At 43.4% G+C, this 18,316-nt stretch overlaps 1 protein-coding gene across 4 annotated transcripts; it reads right to left on the reverse strand.

Annotated features, from left to right (window-relative positions):
* Nucleotides 1–1,581: 1,581 nt before the first annotated feature.
* HNRNPM (heterogeneous nuclear ribonucleoprotein M) lies at nucleotides 1,582–17,825 on the reverse strand. 4 transcript variants are annotated; one of them, XM_054805167.1, is made up of 13 exons: nucleotides 17,691–17,825; nucleotides 17,512–17,605; nucleotides 14,795–14,992; nucleotides 14,246–14,399; nucleotides 13,133–13,182; nucleotides 12,771–12,831; nucleotides 10,727–10,828; nucleotides 10,090–10,134; nucleotides 9,622–9,696; nucleotides 9,031–9,129; nucleotides 2,989–3,770; nucleotides 2,626–2,677; nucleotides 1,582–2,015 (listed from the first exon to the last, which is right to left on the reverse strand). In XM_054805167.1, the coding sequence occupies exons 2-13, from the start codon at nucleotides 17,587–17,589 to the stop codon at nucleotides 1,852–1,854; spliced, it is 1,860 nt and encodes a 619-aa protein (XP_054661142.1). In that variant the 5' UTR covers nucleotides 17,590–17,605; nucleotides 17,691–17,825; the 3' UTR covers nucleotides 1,582–1,851. The 4 variants fall into 4 exon arrangements, with proteins under 4 accessions (XP_054661142.1, XP_054661141.1, XP_054661143.1 ...); XM_054805166.1 differs by having other exon boundaries at nucleotides 17,488–17,605; XM_054805168.1 differs by lacking the exon at nucleotides 10,727–10,828 and having other exon boundaries at nucleotides 17,488–17,605.
* Between the last annotated feature and the right edge of the window lie 491 nt (nucleotides 17,826–18,316).

Raw genomic sequence — 18,316 nt, forward strand, 5'->3', positions numbered from 1 at the left:
CCCGCGCGCCGCCCGGGGCCACGTGGCCGGAGCGGGAACGGGAACGGGCCGGTCCCAGGGAGCGGAGCCCCGACACCCCCCACACCCCCCCCAAATCCCCAGGCAGGGCTGGACCGGCCCCGCCGTGCCTGCTCCGTCCCGCCAGCGAGAGGCCACCGAGGTTTTACCGTGAAGCAAAGCGCAGTAGGGTGGGGGGTTTTCCCCCTCCCAAGTACAAAATAGCAAGCGAAGAGCAGTTCCTCTTGCTCCCCGCAGCACCAGCTGCCGTCTGTCCCCAGAAAGGACTTTTCCAGGGAGCTTCGGAGGGAAGGCGCCGGCTCCAAGGGCTCGTTCTGCAAAGCGGGATGGAGGTTCCCGCAGTCGCGGTTCCCATCAGCGCAGCTGAGCGAAAGGGAACGGCGGCGGCGAACTGCGATACAGAAAAATTGGAACTACGACCGAGGGTAACGCGGCAGTTTCGCTGCACCTACGGGCAAGAGAAGGGGCTGGCGGAGGGCAGGAACGGCTCACGCAACGGCGAAGCTCAAGCTCGGTGGTTTGAAGCATGTAGAAGGCGTTCCTGAGAGCGTCTTGTCTTGAAGGGGAGAAAGAGTTTAGAGACCAAGTTATGACGCTTCTTTCTCCTACGTAGTAGCTCTAAAAGCTGTTAGAACGCCCCATTCCAGCTATTTTTCCCCATTTAGGATTCCGACACCACAATTCAGTAGTATCGCAGAGCGCGGACACCATCAGGTGATCCTTCGCCAGAAGACAAGTGGGATAAGCCTTAGCTTAGTAATTAGTTAATTACACTTCAAACAGCTTTCTGATCCTTTCCTTGAGAGACAAAGCCTGGCGGTGGATTTTCAGCAGAGAGGGAGGACTGAGTTGCACCGACAGAACCAAGCCCACAAGGAGAACGTCTTTTCATTTCCCACAAAACAAAAATTAAATTTAATTGTGGAGGCCGCACAGCTCAAACTGAGGTAAAGGCAAGAAATCCTGTCTTTGGCGTAAAGCTTCAGCTCTCCGGCCACAAAAACTCCCACTCAAAAATAATCACTTTCCATTTGCGTCATTAAAACTGTATTTGTTGCAGAAGGTGAAATAACGCACAGTGTCTGCCTTTCACCTCATCCCTGACTGGAACCGATACAACAATGTGCATGGCCCCACAGAAATGCTCCACGTTAGGGAAAAAAAAAAAGAAACCAAGGTTTTTAAACCCATTTTCAGTTCAGGCCTTCAGAACGGCACTGACACAACTGAAGGTAGAGGATATTTTATTTTATTTTTTTTTTTTTAAATCAGCATTGCCACTGGAGAAAAATTAGGCTACCAGCCTTTTGCTAAGAGTGGTCATCGATGAGGTCTGAATACAGGAAAGAGAAGTCCCCTCTGCGCCCCAAAGACATTCAAACACTAACGCTAATGCACAAATGCATCATTTTAAAGGCCGGTTCCTACTGTCATAAACTGACAACTAAGAGGAACATTCTTTCTTGACACTTCACAAGAGAATACAAATTCTAGTTTACTGAGCTCAGTTTACAGATATTTTTTGCAAGCATAGGATGTGCTGCCAGTAACAGATGCTGTGACTGAAATCTTTAACTTGCATTTATTATCAAAGTCATACTGTTTACATCTGTAATGTCAACAAGATGCCACAACTACAAAAAAAGATTGTGCACATTGCAGTTTCAATGCAAAAAACAGTAAAATGGAAATCCATTTGTTAAAAAAGTAATTAAAATTACTCCAGAAAGCAACTGAATTGTTTTAACACCTTTACATCCAGTCAAATTAAAATGGTTAACAAGAAAAAATACAAGTTCAAAAATCTGGTATCAGTGTTAAAAAGGCAACTACTTAAGCATTTCTATCAATTCGCACATCGATCTCCCTCCCACGAAGCTGTATCCCATTCATCATACGGCAGGCTCGCTCGGCTACTTCTGGGGACTCAAATCTAACCACACCACATCCTTTAGACTTCCCGTTCTCCATCTTGATATCAGCATACAGCACATGACCTTAAAGAGAAAAGAAAGGCTGTTGTTTAATCTAGCACATACCACAACTGACAAAGCATAGTTCTCTACACTAAGCCGCAGGAAGTACAACCTGTAGAAGCTGCTGTTACTCTGAAACTTAAAGCTGCAGGACAACTTTAACGAAGTCATTGTTTTAACTAGATATTCTCAGTTTAAGCTTAATTAATTCAAACTAGTTCTTTCAATTCTCTCACTCAAGCAGCAGCAGCACAATGCAAAGCACAAGCTAACGAGCCCTGTCCAGCTCAACGCACGCTTCCCATCGTAACTGATGAGGCTGGGACTTGGTTTTGCTATCAGACACAAGACGATAAACCCAGCCCCTGAGATGGAGAAGGCAAGAAATGCTTAGATAACTGGGGTATCAACTGGCTGGGCAGTTATTTCTTTTCAACACTGCAGAACTCTCGCTGGTATAGCAGGGATGGTAAACATCCTCACAACGCTTGTCAGTGTTAAGGTCTAGTATTTTGGTAAGTCTGAGTGAGATTTTAGTTAAGATACATGTGTCAGGGATACGCAGAGCCAGGGGTTACTGTTTAATTCATATTCAATTCTCAGACTAATTACCAGTGATAAAGTAACTTACCACATTCATTAAATTTATCTTTCAGCATTTTCCATGTAAAATCAAAAGGCAGCTGTGAAAAGAGAAGAACAGACCGTTACTGAGGATCTGTTGAACAACTTGCAAGCACTGCCAATTGGTCAAAACACGGTTTTCCATCCCGGGACAGCCACTGTTCAGCATCTTCATTTACAGATGCAGAGAGTCCTCCTCCTGTAAAGAAGGAAATGGCTCCAACTCCCAAAAGCCTACCTAACTCCCCCTTTGGCAGTGTCCAATGTTAAGATGTTCTAACTGAAGCCAACCGAGCACGGATGAGATCAACATGGCAGTGCTAATTAACATCACAGTCTGTGAAGGAGAGGTAGGAAGGCGGCTACTCACATTTCTCACAAATATCTGACAGGCTTTTCTGGCCACCCCAGCTGCAGGTCCTCCAGTTCCTCCAAGGGAGCCTGCAAAATTGCCTGCAAAGTTTCCACGTTCCATGTCCATTGTTCTTTCAAAATTGCTTCCCATTGCAAGTCCCATTCGATCTATGCCTGCTCCCATGCCCTGTCCCATAGCAGGGCCCATTCTTTCCATATTAGTGGCTCCAATGCGCTCCAAGCCCATTCTCTCCATGCTAGCAGCACCCATACGATCTATTCCTATTCTTTCCATAGGAGTGGCACCTATGCGATCCAAACCAGCTGGCATTCTCTCTATCACCTGACCCATTCCAGTTCCCATTCCAGCAGGGACCATACGCTCCATACCTATACCCATCCTATCCATGCCAGATCCCATACGTTCTACGCCTGATCCCATTCTGTCCATAGTGGTGCCAACGCGGTCGATGGCAGCGCCCATTCTCTCGATACCAAAGCCTATTCCAGAACCCATTCTTTCTATGCCAGAACCCATCCTCTCGATAGCCGGGCCCATCCTCTCAATGTTAGGAGCGATGTGATCTATGCCCAGAGGGGCCATTCGGTCAATTCCTGAACCCATTCGCTCAACGTTGGAGCTCATGCGATCCAAAACAAGACCCATCCTATCTATTTCTGACCCTACTCTCTCCATCCCATGTCCCATCCCGGAAGGTATTCTTTCTATTCCCGAGCCCATACGATCAATGCCAGGTGCCATCCTCTCAATCCCAGGAATGCTGGCATTTCCACCACCTGGAACACAACACACAGATTATCAGTAATCGTACAGGGTCAAAAAAAATACAAACACCCGCCCCAAACGCTACTAAAATGCTTTAAGTTTTATCATCATTCAGAAAAGTTACTGCAAGCTGTGTGCTCTGTTGCTGCAGAATATGAAGCAAAGATTTATTTCAGATGGTAAGACGAGTACTGTGGTTGATTACGCAGACCATCACAACTACAGCACCTGATTTAGGGGAGCAGTCATCTCATCGGACGACATACTCCAGCTGGGATGGAGAAAAGTTTATCCCTTCGCTAAGGAGCTTAACTTCTGTACCCACAAAGAAGGCCTTCCAAAACAAAGGAGAAAATTTTGAAGGCATATGCAAACCTAGGAGAAGATCCTGTGGCAAAAGTAGTATTTTAAGTATAATCTTAGCTTCAAGCAGTTCTGTGCAGTACACTGGGGATTACACAGCAAGAGGAGTAATTTAGTAACTGAAATTACAGGTCAAATATAGATTGCTTGGAAGGGGAATGAAATCACATCATCCTTGCCACACAACTCAAAGATTGCTTCTGCCAAGCCATCAACTTTTACAAGAAAAGCTTGCCCAAACCTAAAGAGCCCTCTTAATCACCAGAACTCCAAGAGAAAGAAAGCAAATTCCACACAACCACCACAGCAGAATGGCTATTATAAAGTCACAAAGCCTTTTACTGTGGAAAGAAAAATAAAAATCATAGAATCACAGATTGGTTTGGGTCAGAAGGGAACCTCAAGACCATCTAGTCCCAACCCTCCTGCCATGGGCAGGGACACCCTCCACCAGCCCAGGTTGCCCAAAGCCCCATCCAGCCTGGCCTTGAACACTGCCAGGGAGCCAGGGGCAGCCACAGCTTCTCTGGGCACCCTGTGCCAGGGCCTCAGCACCCTCACAGGGAAGGATTTCTGCCTCACATCCCATCTCCATCTCCCCTCCTGCAGCTTCAGGCCATTCCCCTTGGCCTGGCACTCCCTGCCCTTGGCACCAGCCCCTCTCCAGCTTTCCTGGAGCCCCTTTAGGGACTGGAAGGGGCTCTAAGGTCTCCCCGGAGCCTTCTCTTCTCCAGGCTGAGCAACCCCAACTCTCTCAGCCTGTCTCCGCAGCAGAGGTGCTCCAGCTCTCAGATCATCTTTGTGGCCTCCGCTGGACTCACTCCAACAGCTCCGTGTCCTTCTTGTCCTGGGGACCCCAGAGCTGGACGCAGCACTGCAGGGGGGGCTCACCAGAGTGAGGAAAAGGGGCAGAATCCCCTCCCTCGACCTGCTGGTGATGCAGCTCAGGACACGGTTGGCTTTCTGGGCTGCAAGCGCACATTGCTGGCTCATGTTGAGCTTCTCATCCACCAACATCCCCAAGTCCTCAAGGCTGCTCTCCATCCATTCTCTGCCCAGCCTGTAGTTGTGCTTGGGATTGCCCCGACCCATGTGCAGGACCTTCCACTTGGCCTTGTTGAACTTCATGAGGTTCACACGGGCCCACCTCTCCAGCCTGTCCAGGTCCCTCTGGATGGCATCCCTTCCCTCCAGCGTGTCAACCCACCACACAGCTTGGTGTCATCAGCAAACTTGCTGAGGGTGCACTCCATCCCACTGTCCATGTCACCGACAAAGATGTTGAACAGCGCTGGTCCCAATACTGACCCCTGAGGAACACCACTCGGCACTGATGCCCACCTGGAGCTCAAGCCATTGACCACAACTCTCTGAGTGTGGCCATCCAGCCAATTCCTTATCCACTGAGTGGTTCACCCGTCAAATCCATGTCTCTCCAATTTAGAGACAAGGATGTCACGTGGGACAGCGTCAAATGCTTTGCACAAGTCCAGGTAGATGATGTCTGTCACTCTTCCCTTATCCACAAACGCTGTCGCCCCATCGTAGAAGGCCACCAAAGTTATCAGGCACAATTTGCCCTTAGTGAAGCCATGTTGGCTGTCACCACCTCCTTATTCTCCATGTGCCTGAGCATAGTTTCCAGGAGGATCTGCTCCATGATCTTGCTGGGCACAGAGGTGAGACTGACTGGCCTGTAGTTCCCAGGCTCTTCCTTTTTCCCCTTTTTAAAAATGGAGGTTGCGTTTCCCCTTTTCCAGTCAGCGGGAACTTCACCAGACTGCCACAGCTTCTCAAATATGATGGAGAGTAGCTGAACAACTTCATCCGTCAATTCCCTCAGGACACGTGGGTACATCTCATCAGGTCCCTTGGACTTGTGCACCTTCAGGTTCCTTAGATGGTCTCAAACCTGATCTTCTACAGTGGGCAGTTCTTCATTCTCCCAGTCCCTGCCTTTGCCTTCTGAGACTTCAGCAGTGTGGCTAGAGCCCTTGTCAGTGAAGACCGAGGCAAAGAAGTCATTGAGTACCTCAGCCTTCTCCATATCCTGGGTAACCAGGTCTCCTGTTTCCTTCTGGAGAGGGCCCACGTTTTCCCTCATCTTTCTTGTATCGCTGACATGCCTGTAGAAGTTTTTCTTGTTACCCTTGACATCCCTGGCCAGATTTAATTCTGTCAGGGCTTTTGCTTTCCTAACCTGATCCCTGGCTGCTCAGACAGTTTCTCTGTATTCCTCCCAAGCTGCCTGCCCTTGCTTCCACTCTCTGTAGGCTTCCTTTTTGTGTTTGCATTTGTCTAGGAGCTCCTTGTTCATCCACGCAGGCCTCTGGGGGTTTTTGCCTGACTTTCTCTTTGTTGGGATGCATCGCTCCTGAGCTTGGTGGAGGTGACCCCTGAACAGTAACCAGCTGTCTTGGGCCCCTCTTCCCTCCAGGGCTTTGTCCCACGGTATTCTACCAAGCAGGCCCCTGAAGAGGCCCAAGTCTGCTCTCCTGAAGTCCAGGGCAGTGAGCTTGCTTTGCGCCCTCCTTGCTGCGCTGAGGATCTTTAACTCCACCATTTCATGGTCACTGCATCCAAGACTGCCCTTGAGCTTCACATTCCCCACCAGCCCCTCCTTGTTGGTGAGAACAAGGTCCAGCATGGCACCTCTCCTTGTTGGCTCCTCTAACTTGGAGAGGGAAGTTATCATCAATGCATTCCAGAAAACTACTGGTTTGCTTGTGCCCTGCTGTGTTGTCCCTCCAACAGATATTGGGGTGGTTGAAGTCCCTCATGAGGACCAGGGGCTTTGGCCATTGCAAGCTTCCGTTCTTCTGCATTATTGGCTCCCCTCCCCTCTGTGCATGCCAGTTTTTGGCTGTTTGGCAGTGGGTTCACTGCAGACTGTGCTGGGAACCGGCTATTAACTCCTTCTCAACCTCCCCAATGTTACACAGCCTTCTCACCACCTCCGGCGGCTCAGCCACTGGCTGCAGGAAGTCCTCCATCTGGACACACCTTCTGCAGGCAGGTCTGCTGCCTGTCCCTGCCCTGGGAGAAAGGTCCAGGCACTTACTACAGCCTGGAGGTCTGCACTACAGCCTCTCCCCTCAGAAGCTTCGTCTGGGAGGCAGCATCAGCCACCACTGGGGTAGATGGTGCAGACCACCCAGCCAGAGCTGCAGCCTTTGCTCTCAGACAAGTGCCCACCATTCTGCCTCGAAGGTCAGGTAGGAGGGGTGCTCTTGACCTGTCACAGAATGGTGCCCAGTTGTGGGTTACGTGTACTTCACCCTCCCGCACCAACTGCCACGCCATGGCTGATGTGCCGCGCTCCCTAAGCTGCCTTGTGTAGGCGTGGAGTGGCCACCCTTGCTCTGGCAACACCCAAACCACAACGACGACTCCCACGAGAGCTGCACAAAAACCCCCTGTTGCAAGTCAGGCCGGTTCCAGAGCAGTTCCCCTCAGGACCTGACCGGGTCACCTGTGCCATAAGACACAACCAAGAATAGGGTTTCTCTATCTGCTACATAAAATTCCTTGACTGAGTTATCCTGACTCTGCTACAGAGTCTTTGAGTTCTTGCAGTAAAAGGATCGCTTCCCCTAGAGTTTAGGTCGTTTTGCTGTTCTACCACGGATCTTAGCTTATCTATCAAATCAAGTTTAGCACTGCAGCACTGTAAATAAACCATGCTGAGTTTGATTCCTGTTTGAGAGGAAATAGCCTTGAAGAAAGTGCGTACTTAAATTATCTACGTATATTCAATGAAGAGAAACAACATATGTAACCTTGAGCCTATGCTCAAGAAAACTGCAGCCACATTTACAAACTGCACTCATCCTGCTTAAGTATTTCAAGCTTCAGTAGTACCTTAAGTAACACGGAATGGGTTTGCGTTATGTGACATTTGTACTTGTGCAAGCAGCTGGTTTGTTTTGTTTTTTTAAATGAAGAAAAAACAGCAATAAACATTTAGTATTTCTTCAGTTGAAAGCCAGCAGAGTTGTGCATTTGTTTTTAGAATCTCCCAGAAAAGGGCTAATCTTGTGCAGGCAGAGCCAACTCTTGGTTATTAAATGTTGCAATTCAGTCATTCAGCAAATAAAGTTAATTTGGGTTCAGCTTTGTTTCAGAAATTCTGCAGTTTTGAGTATTTCATTACTGAAATAGTCCAATATTTCCAGAGAGTCACTGGGCAACTTGCTAGGAAGCTAAATGTTATACAGGCAGCAGGGAGGGGCAGCACTTTGTTCTCACTGAAAAAAAATTCAGTATCTTACCAGTAACATTTAAAAGATAGACAACTGCCAGAGAAGCTGAGAGTCTAAAAATATTTTCTTCTAGTCTTCCAGAAGTGTTTTAATGTGTAATATTGCTTATCTATTTAAATATTATCTCCCTCAAAAGTATCTTCATTGTATTACGCTATAAAAAACCCCAAACCACATACACCACAGTGAGTTACCATAACTGAATTGCTGCTTTAAGTGCTTTGAGGTTTTTTTGAAGACTGTATTTGCTTTGCAACCTTAATTGTAAGTCACCTGATGTGTGAGTCTATACCAGATTCCTAAAATGTCTGGGAGGAAGGGAAGGAAGTTAAGGTTTCACTGTATTTTCCCTCCCTACTGTCCATGCCACAAGACTACACTGAAGTTTCAGGACACGTGCAGTGTATTAAGACTGTCAGAAGGTTTCCTGGCACACCTCAAATTCCGCTACACAGCCCCACAGATCACTCTACTAGTGTGTCCATCTGCCTTCTGTACAGCTCTTGGGAGTTTGATCAAAACCAAACTATTACAGCAAATATATGTAAAATATAGTCTGTTTTGTTGTAACAAAATGCACGCAATTATTGTGTACAGTTCAGGAACAAAAAGCAGGTAGTAAAAGTACTTAGCTTAGTGTACTTACCTATTCCTCTCTCCAAGGTCTCTCCAAAACTACGAGACATTCCCATTTCATTTCTTCCAAATTCTCTCTCAAATCCTCCACCCATGGCACGATCCATCTCTGTAAAGATTAAGTTTGATATAGTCTAAATGACTCCTGAGATAACATTTTAATACAGATATAATTTGTAAAGATTAACAGCAAGGCAAGGTGTTTATTACATTCTCTTAATCATTTTATCATATCTTCTTGAGACAAAAAAAAAACCCAAAAAACAAACCAAGAAGCAGAACTCATCTCAATACAAACACACACATTTGAGGCAGCCACTCTGCTCTGGAGAAGTTTTTGTGGTGAGTACAGAGCAGAGTTTATCTCATTCTAAACTAGTCCTTCAAGATGACCTCAACAAATCACTTGTTTACAGCAGCTCAGAGGTCATGAGTGATTTGTGGACACCTTGTCAGCCGCAAGCTTTAAGTTTTTCCAATAAAAGCTGAGAAGAGAAAAGCAACCAGTCTAGAGTCTCCCGCAGCGTTGCACATTCAGAGAACACAAGTCAAGAGTCAGATATACAAAAAAAAAAACCCCAAGCCCAAAACTAATGCCTACCACTCATTCTGCCCATGTTCATTCCAGCTGGGAAGCGACCAATGTTTTCCATGCCACCAAAAGGACCTTCCATTCCTAAAAGAAAGTATTTTTCAGAGGTTCTTTAGCAATACGTTTCAACTTAACACTTCACCCACACAAGCTGCTTTCACAGAACATTTCCACAGGCACCAAGACAACTCCGTTTCACAGATTCACAAAACCAAGTTTGGTCAGAATTTGGTCACACCACATCTCCTAAACCGAGGGTAGTTTTAACAAGTCACATGACAAAAACATACTGTTTTATCTGAGGTATTAACCCTTCCCCATACACCTACAGCAGCTTTATCAATACTCTAAAAGGAACAAGTTATTACTAAATTGGTGACAATTTCAAGAACACAACTGCCTGCTAGACACATATGGCTAAGTTTACATGACTTTCAGAAAGCCCAAGCTATATACATGTCAAAAAACACGGCTTACCTCCCATTTTATTCATTCCAAAGCCCATGCCTTCCATTCCCATTCCTCAAAATAAAAGAGAAAGCTTTATATAGCAGACGTAATTCTACAAAAATTCAGCCATTAGACTGGCTGTAGAAATAGACACCATACAGCACGTCCACTGTTTGGACCGAAGAGCTTACATGTGATAACTCTGAGTAGATTGCAACATTCCTTCTCAGAAAATAAAGCAGCAAAGGGGAAAAAACCCATAGGCATTTATAAATTGAAAGCTGAATGTGTGCTACTTTTTAGGTGGCTCTTTAAAACTTGTGCTATTTAAACATATCCTAAACAAAGATTTGCAAGCCCACTAGTAAGTGTTAAAAAGTGACAGATGGTTTTAAAAGTTTAATGTATATTTGCAGTGTCTGCTGCTCATGCTCAAGAGTCAGAAAATGAGAGCTGTGCCTTGACCACAGTGAAAAAAAAAAATGGAGCAGTTGGTTAAATTCAAGTTTCCATTATCAAGCTCATTACTTAGCTCAACAAAAACTCATTTGGCTTTAACACTCCTAATACACTTCAACTTTTTGTGTAGGTAAAACAAAAGCTATCTACCTTCTATATAGCTTAAAGCTCTCATGAAACAAAAGCATAGGAGTAATCTTCTTACCTCCAGGTCCCATGTTGCCCATTCCCATGCCTTTGTTTAAATGATTTGCATCAATAGGTTGACCTCCAGGTCCTAATCCCATGCCAATACCACCAAGACCATCTGAAGAAAATATTCAGATATCAAAAAAGCCTTCTTTCCATAGTTTGACAAAACAGCAAGTTTTATTCTTAAGTAATTGACTTCCATTCTCCAAAAAGCTTGCTGTGTTCCCACTTTGGGGCATGTACTTAAAGTATGAAAGTGTAGAGTAAATCCAGAGTAGATGTGTCTTGAAATATACTAAAAAACTATCTCAAATATTCTCTCATAATTCATTTTCCATCTTTCTACTGAGAAAACTTGCTTGGTTGATTGGTTTTAAGCTGACTCCTGAAAAATAACTGGCTAGAACACTGCTTATTTTGTGCAACTCCTCAATCTAAGGAGAATAGAGTGGGCAATTTAGTATAAAGATCTTCTAACCTTTGCACAATATTACCCTTGATTGACAAATGGCTTATTTCCACCTTTGCCAAGGTTCTTCCCTTGTAGGTAAGAATTTAACCACAAAGTTCAACCTATCGTTATGATAGCCACCTATAGAATTCAGAGCACACAGCCAGCCTCTTCTCTGAGCAAACAAAATGTATTATTCCCAGGTATAATTTTGAATCTTCCTGGACCCAAACAAATTAAGTATTCCCCAGTCCAAAGAAAGAAGAAAAAGCTCTCGTATTTTTCCTTAATCAGGAAGAAAGAGTTCTCTACTTGCACTTGCATCAAACAACAGCTTAACAGCATTCTTTGCCTATAAGAAGAGGACTTCCTCATTTACAGCTCAGCATAATAAACACAGGAAGTGTTGAACCTTGTTTTAAAACAACACAAGATACCCCTTCCCCGCCCCAATAAAGGCCAAGAAACAGGCTTCCAGTGGTATTTGTTGAGTTTTATACAAAGATAATTAAATCGGAACCCAATGACTTTCTCTTGAAAAAGAGGTATACCATTATAGAAAGTCAAGGCAGGAATAAACACCAGCTGCTGAATAAGGCTTTGATAGACACACAGAAAACTGAACTAATTAAGGGATGGATTGATTGATGATCTCTGAAATTGAGCAAGATAGCAGCACAGAACAGGTTTGGTTCCCATGCCTACGAAAACGGCAACTGGCTGAATTAACAGAATTACGTTAACAGCCACACTTTACATTTTTGCTGTATTTAAACGAATTAAGCCTGTTTTCTCCTGCCTCTAGCTCTTCAGTATCTCATCACAGTATGGTTGAGGTTGGAAGGGACCTCTGGAGGTCATCTGCTCCAACGCCGCTGTCTCAAGCGGGGTCACCTAGAGCTCGTTGCCCAGGACCGTATCCAGACAGCTTTTGAATATCCCCAAGGATGGAGACTCCACAGCCTTTCTGGGCAACCTGCTGTTCCAGTACTCGGTCACCCTCACATTAATGTTTCCTTATATTCAGATGGAGTCTCCTGTAGTTTAGTTTATGCGTACTGCCGGTTGTGCTGTCACTGGGCACGGCTGAAAGGAGCCTGGCTCCTTCTTTATACCCACCCTCCAAATATTTATATACGTTGATAAGACTCCCTTTAGAAACCTGAAGGCCTGGAAGATTCTCAGGTCCTCAATTCAGTCCTTCCAATTGAAGGAAAAACATTAGATACCATCACATAAAGGGAGGCACACTTTTCCCTATTGACTGATTAATTAAGTTTCCATTAAATTCCACTATTAACAGTGGATTTACAAGGCATCAGGGTCCTTGAATTCCAATTGAGATTTGGAAGCCTTGAGAACATGAATGGGATACCGTTTTAAAACAAGCTTCTAGCTATGAGCTGAAAGAAGTATCCAAAAAACCAAAAAAAGATGAGACTGAGCAGCTCTTCTTTACTATCTCCCCCTTTGATATTATTCAGGCCACATGGATCCCAGTTTTCCAAAGTCTGAACCAGAGTCTTACTGGGGCTGGGATCGGGCCCCAGTTGCTGAACAGCAAAATAAAAAATGTAACATGTTCAGTCATGCAGGAGAGACTTACGAGGAAGTTGTTGTGGTCGCTCTGGAGGAAAGAAGTCTCCTTTGGGAAAGGCTCGTTCATCCTAAACAGAATTCAACATATTAAAGTTTGTGAGAAAAATGAGAAATTAGTTCTTGCTTTTTTTTTTTTTTTAATTAAAACTCAGAAACTTAAAGCTAAAGCAATTTGCATTGTATTTATGATTGTCTTTTAGCAAAATAATCAGAATTAACCTTCCCTAATTGTGTGAGCTGACATCACTAGGAATTAGGCAAGTCACACATTTCACCCCATATTTCAACCCAACCTTGAAACCACCCATCATCCAAAATCAGGAGCACAATTATCACTTCAAAAAGCAGTAAGCATTTGACCATACTTACCATTTTCACATGCATCGGTCTGTCAAACAGCAGCTGCCCGTTAAACATCGCTATTGTTTCATTAAGGATCATTGTTCAAGTGCTAGAACCACACAAAGTCTTAAAGCTTTAAGTGCTAACCAATGCAGAGTACAAAAACCCAGTCAGAAAACCCCACCCCTCCAGGTTGCTTCTGTAGCTATCATTCACAGATTATCAAAAATCCTTCTGCCTTCTCCAAAACTAAAAGCTTTGAAATCCAAATAACTGAATATTCAAAGAATGACTTTTTAAAATTAAAACACGAGTTAAAAATACTCTTCTTGTTAAGTTCATTAAAAGATCACTCAAAAGGTGACTGCAAACCAGCCTAGTTGTTTGTAACGTTAGCCATTTAATACAAGCAAAACTCCTCAACATTTCCAAATCAACAAATAACCAAATTTTGAAGTATGCTACGTTAATGAATCCTGTGAAATTTGTGTAAGCCTTGCTCTCACAAGGCTTAACTTACTAGGTGCCCATGCAGAATGGAATTACCATTCAAACAGAAACTGTGGGAGGGGAAAGACGGAAAGATTTTCCTCCTTTCCATACCACAGCCACAAGTTGAGAGATTGTGCACACAGTAGTATCTGTACTTTGTTGCTGTTTGGTTTGGGGGTTTTTGTAGATTACTATGTAGTAAGCCATCACTTGCACAGTGTAGGGATACAGGGAACAGAGGAACACACTAGGTCAAGCTATCTTACATTGCAAACAGATTTGCTGCATTCCTTCTTTACCGCCATCACAGGAATTTAAGACAAATCTTTTCTCAGAAATTGCATTTTAATACTAGCTACAACCTAGAGACAGAAATTTTACTGTTTGGGCTAGAAACACATCTATCCACGTGAGAAAGAGAATCCACTTTGTTAATAATCCTGAGCAAACAGCAACAACTCTTTCAAAGTGGACTTGTTTCTCTTTTTTTTTTTTTCAGTTTTCCTTACGTTTTCCATCCACTGCAACGGCTTGACTTCTTGTGACATGGCAATAGCCTCACTTGTAATACTACAATTTTAATTTTCATCCACCTTTAGTTGCTAAGTTACTTGCCTACTATTCACCATCATTACTCTTCAAGGATACATATAGCCTGAACAGCCTCTATGGCTTGCTCAAAAGTGACAGTGCCGATCCCACGACTTTTGCCATCTTTATCTTCTAGTATGTCTGCCCGAACCACAACACCAGCCATGCTGAATACTTCTTTCAGTTTCTTCCAGCCAACCTTGTAATCCAACTGGAAGACAAGTTATATTTGGAAGTATGAGAAAGATCTCCATCAAAAAACAGCTTTAGTGTTCTTACATTTCCTTTTCCCATATCAGCAATCTTAAGAAACGAAGAGTCTTCGCAGAGCTAGGATAAAATTTAAAGAGCATAAAGAATGCTACAGAGTTTAATGCAACATTTTTGGCTTTGTTCAAAAATACAAATTAACAGGCACCGTAGCATATAGGACACATCTTAATTTACAACTTCACTAGCACAGAGAATCAACAAGACTAGCTACAGAGTAAGTTACTACTCAGTCTTACTGGAATAGAGCTGAAAGTCTAAGGCTTTTCTTCCAATTTGTTAGATTTAACTCAATTAAGACCCAGATATTCTGTTCACAGTTTACACAGCACTTACATTTGCAACAAAGACAGTGCTTCCGAGCCTCCCTGCCTGTAAGGCGTGAATGATCTCGTTGGGTATGTTGGGATTGTTGAGTATACTAGGCGGGATATTGATCATGCCGTGGCCGCCTGGGCCTGGACCAATACCCATCCCACCAGCTGCTGCCATGACCTTCTGCATCGCTCTCCTCGCATGCTCACCATCAGGATCCTGCAAAAACAGAAACACCACACTCAGTTACCTCTGATTCCACTAAATGCATGGAGATTTAGTGACATCACTAAAACAGTCAAAAGAAGAAAGGGTTTCCCTTTATATAGGGCTACCTGTTCCCTATAGATCTCCAGCCAACTACTTCACATATCACTGCCACCCGCTAACTTATTTTCTTTTATCCAATATGACAGCACCCTTCAAGTTATTCCTACTCATGCATTTCCCCTGATTCTGAAAGTGTTTATCTATTATTCAATACCAACAATAAACCTCAGTTACATCTGTTCCAAAGACTGAAAAACCCAGAATGGCATTAGAGACGTTTTGGAAGACAAGTGCCAACTAACTCTTGTCATCTTCAAAACAATACAACAATTCATTTACCTGGCATTTGGACTTCTTTAAGACAAGACACAGTGTGTAAAATTTCAAGGAGATTCATTCAGGCAACACTTCCCCCCCCACCCCACCCCCAGTAGCTTTCTAACCCAAAAAATACCTTTTAATGTATCCCTCTATTACTACATAATCTCATTATTTTAGTACATGCTAGAGAACATGAAGCATAGGATGAAGAATTCAAGGAAGGAAATAAGATTAATTATTGTCACTTCACTTTATACTGAAAGTGAATGTAAGCACCTTCACAATACAAGGTGAACTTATGTTACTTAGGTTGGAAACATTACACTGTATTCAGTGAGCAAAATGCACCAGCACTGCAAGACTGCTGAAGAAAGTAAAATGTCAAATAGAATTAATTAGTCAGAAATACAAATGCTTTAAAAATAAAAGCTATTTGAGTTAATTTGAATCTTGATCTGAATTTTAAAACTAAACAATAGCACATTTTGAAAACAGGAGAAAGGATAGCTTTCACATGATTATATTTCAGCTACAGAAAATCATAGTAGTCTGAGGTGGAGAACACATTAAAGTGAATACAAGTCACTTCTCAATTTAAATTTCCTATTTCACTGTTAAAATAAGGTATTGCTTAAAACCAGATTAGCTCCAATAGAGAGCCAAGAGTGGTTGTCATACAAACTGAAGTCTTCTGATCAGGCAAAGAGCTTTATCCTGCCGTAACTTTTTATTATGTCACTCGAAGGTCTTCACGCTCCTCAGCGGTGAGACAGCCACCACAGAGAGGTACGTACCAAACAGTTGGCAAAACTGATGCCAACGGTCACCCGCAATAACTTAATTCATTCCACACAGGCAGACTGGGGCACTTGGCTGGTGTAAGAGCTGCTAAAGTCCCTAATACTGGTAACATGCTGCTTCATTGATTTCAAGTCTCATTTTTGTTCTCTGTCATACAGGCAGAAATATTCAAGTATGACAACAGTTTCATGAAGAGCTGGGCAAATTATAACCACCTCTTCTCAAGGACCGATACCAAAAGGCAACCTGACTTCCAGTACTAATGGTGTATCTTTAACAGGACGGACTCTGACGCAGTCCACTCTCAATAGCTTTTTCTTCCAAGGTCCCCTTAGAGAAGTTGGTGCCCGATGACTTCCAGGTGCAACTATGTTTTTCTAACCTTCCATTTCACCTCTTCCTTCCTTCAAAGGGTAGCAAGAGGTCAGTGCCAGAAGACGGCTTGTGCCCAGAAGCAGGCTACTGCCCCCAGAATTCATTACTCTACTTAGAAAATCTGCCAGACCTGAGAAGTGCTGCCACTTGCTGTCCCCACCCTTCTTCCCAAGCGCTCCTCAGACTACGGCAAGAAGCGGGTTGCTAAGGGCAGACCGTCCACACAAATTCCCTATCTTATACTCACGTAGATGTCTTTTACCCCCCCACCATTAAGTGGCCAGGGTACAACAGAACACGAAGCCTGCTTAGCCAGGAACACAGCTCATATACCCTAAGGCCAAGAGGCAATGCTAACACTGAATTAAGTCCCTTGTTATTTTTTGTTTATTTGGACCTGCAATGCAGCTACAGGTTCCAAACTCCTGGAATAAGACTTTAAACTTGTCAACGGTTAAGAATTAACTCATGGTACACTTGAGCATGTCATACTGGTTGACAATAGCAAAACCATTGAAATGGAAATAGATCTTTGGAGTATTTCAGAAACCAGCTTATTCTACAGAATTGTTTGTAGAATACATTTATTATGATGCAGAATTAAAAGGGAAGGCAGTCAAGAACAAACAATACTTATGCAGGTTTCTTCTTCAAATCACTAAACGAGAAAGTATACCTGCAGTTAAAGCCAAACTCTTGCTTTGTCCGAGTTCTGCATGGCTACCATCAGTGCCTATTCTTTAAATCAAGTTTAGTCTTGATAATCACATTGAAACTCAAGTTCAGCAGTACATGCTGATGGTTAAAAAAAAAAAAAAAAGGTTGAGTGTCTTTTTTTTTAAATCCTATTTGATGTGTCCTGCCTTTTGACAATTATTCTCATCTGCAAATAAGTCAGCCATAAATCTTGACTAAGAACTACCCCTTCACCTTCAAAGTCAACATACTGAAAGAACAGATGCACGTCTTACTTCTTTCACTTTCAATGGTCTTCCACCAAGACTATGCTTGTTCAAAACCTCTGCAGCCTTTTTCATGCTTTCTTCCATCTTGAATTCAACAACACTGTGGGGATACAAGACATCTAAGAACAGTGCTTATTTTTTAAGAGTTTCCTCATTTCTTGCTATAAATTCGTAAGTGAACTTACGCGCATCCCTGATGAGATGATTTCACAGGCAAATAACAGGGAGGAGAGGAGAGAAAAAAGAAGAAATAAAGTAAGTAATAGTACGAAAAACACAAAAAACTTTTTTTTTTAAAGTCAAATCACATTAGTTAGCCTAATAGCAAAAATCAATGTAATCTTACCCAATAAAGCCTTCAATACCTGAATTCCATAAGATATCTCTTACGTGTTAACAGGATTAAACTGTTGTTTCTGAAGCTGTAACAAACAAAACTAAGTCCCGATTCTCCAAGAAAAATACCACACGCTTCATGTGACCTGTTCTTTTCTGTCATACAGCAAAACCCTTGACATTCTCTCACCCTAAATCCATATCCTTTAGTACAGTTAAGTGTGCTCCTACTATTTTTTCCCTGTAAGATACTGTCGCTGGACTAAAGGACTTAAGTACCTATGAAGGCAATATACATTTACATTTAGGAATTGAATTCCGTTTACTGGCCCAGGAAGCATATAGTTTACAGAACCTGCTTTTGCACACTGGCCTTACAAATTCAGCAAACCGCTACAGTGACGTTTTCCAAAACACAAGTATTACATTAATATTCCGTACCACTATACATACTGCTAGGGTCCGTGGGTCATTC

Source organism: Grus americana, chromosome 28 (genome assembly GCF_028858705.1).
Source record: "Grus americana isolate bGruAme1 chromosome 28, bGruAme1.mat, whole genome shotgun sequence".
NCBI lineage: Eukaryota > Metazoa > Chordata > Aves > Gruiformes > Gruidae > Grus > Grus americana.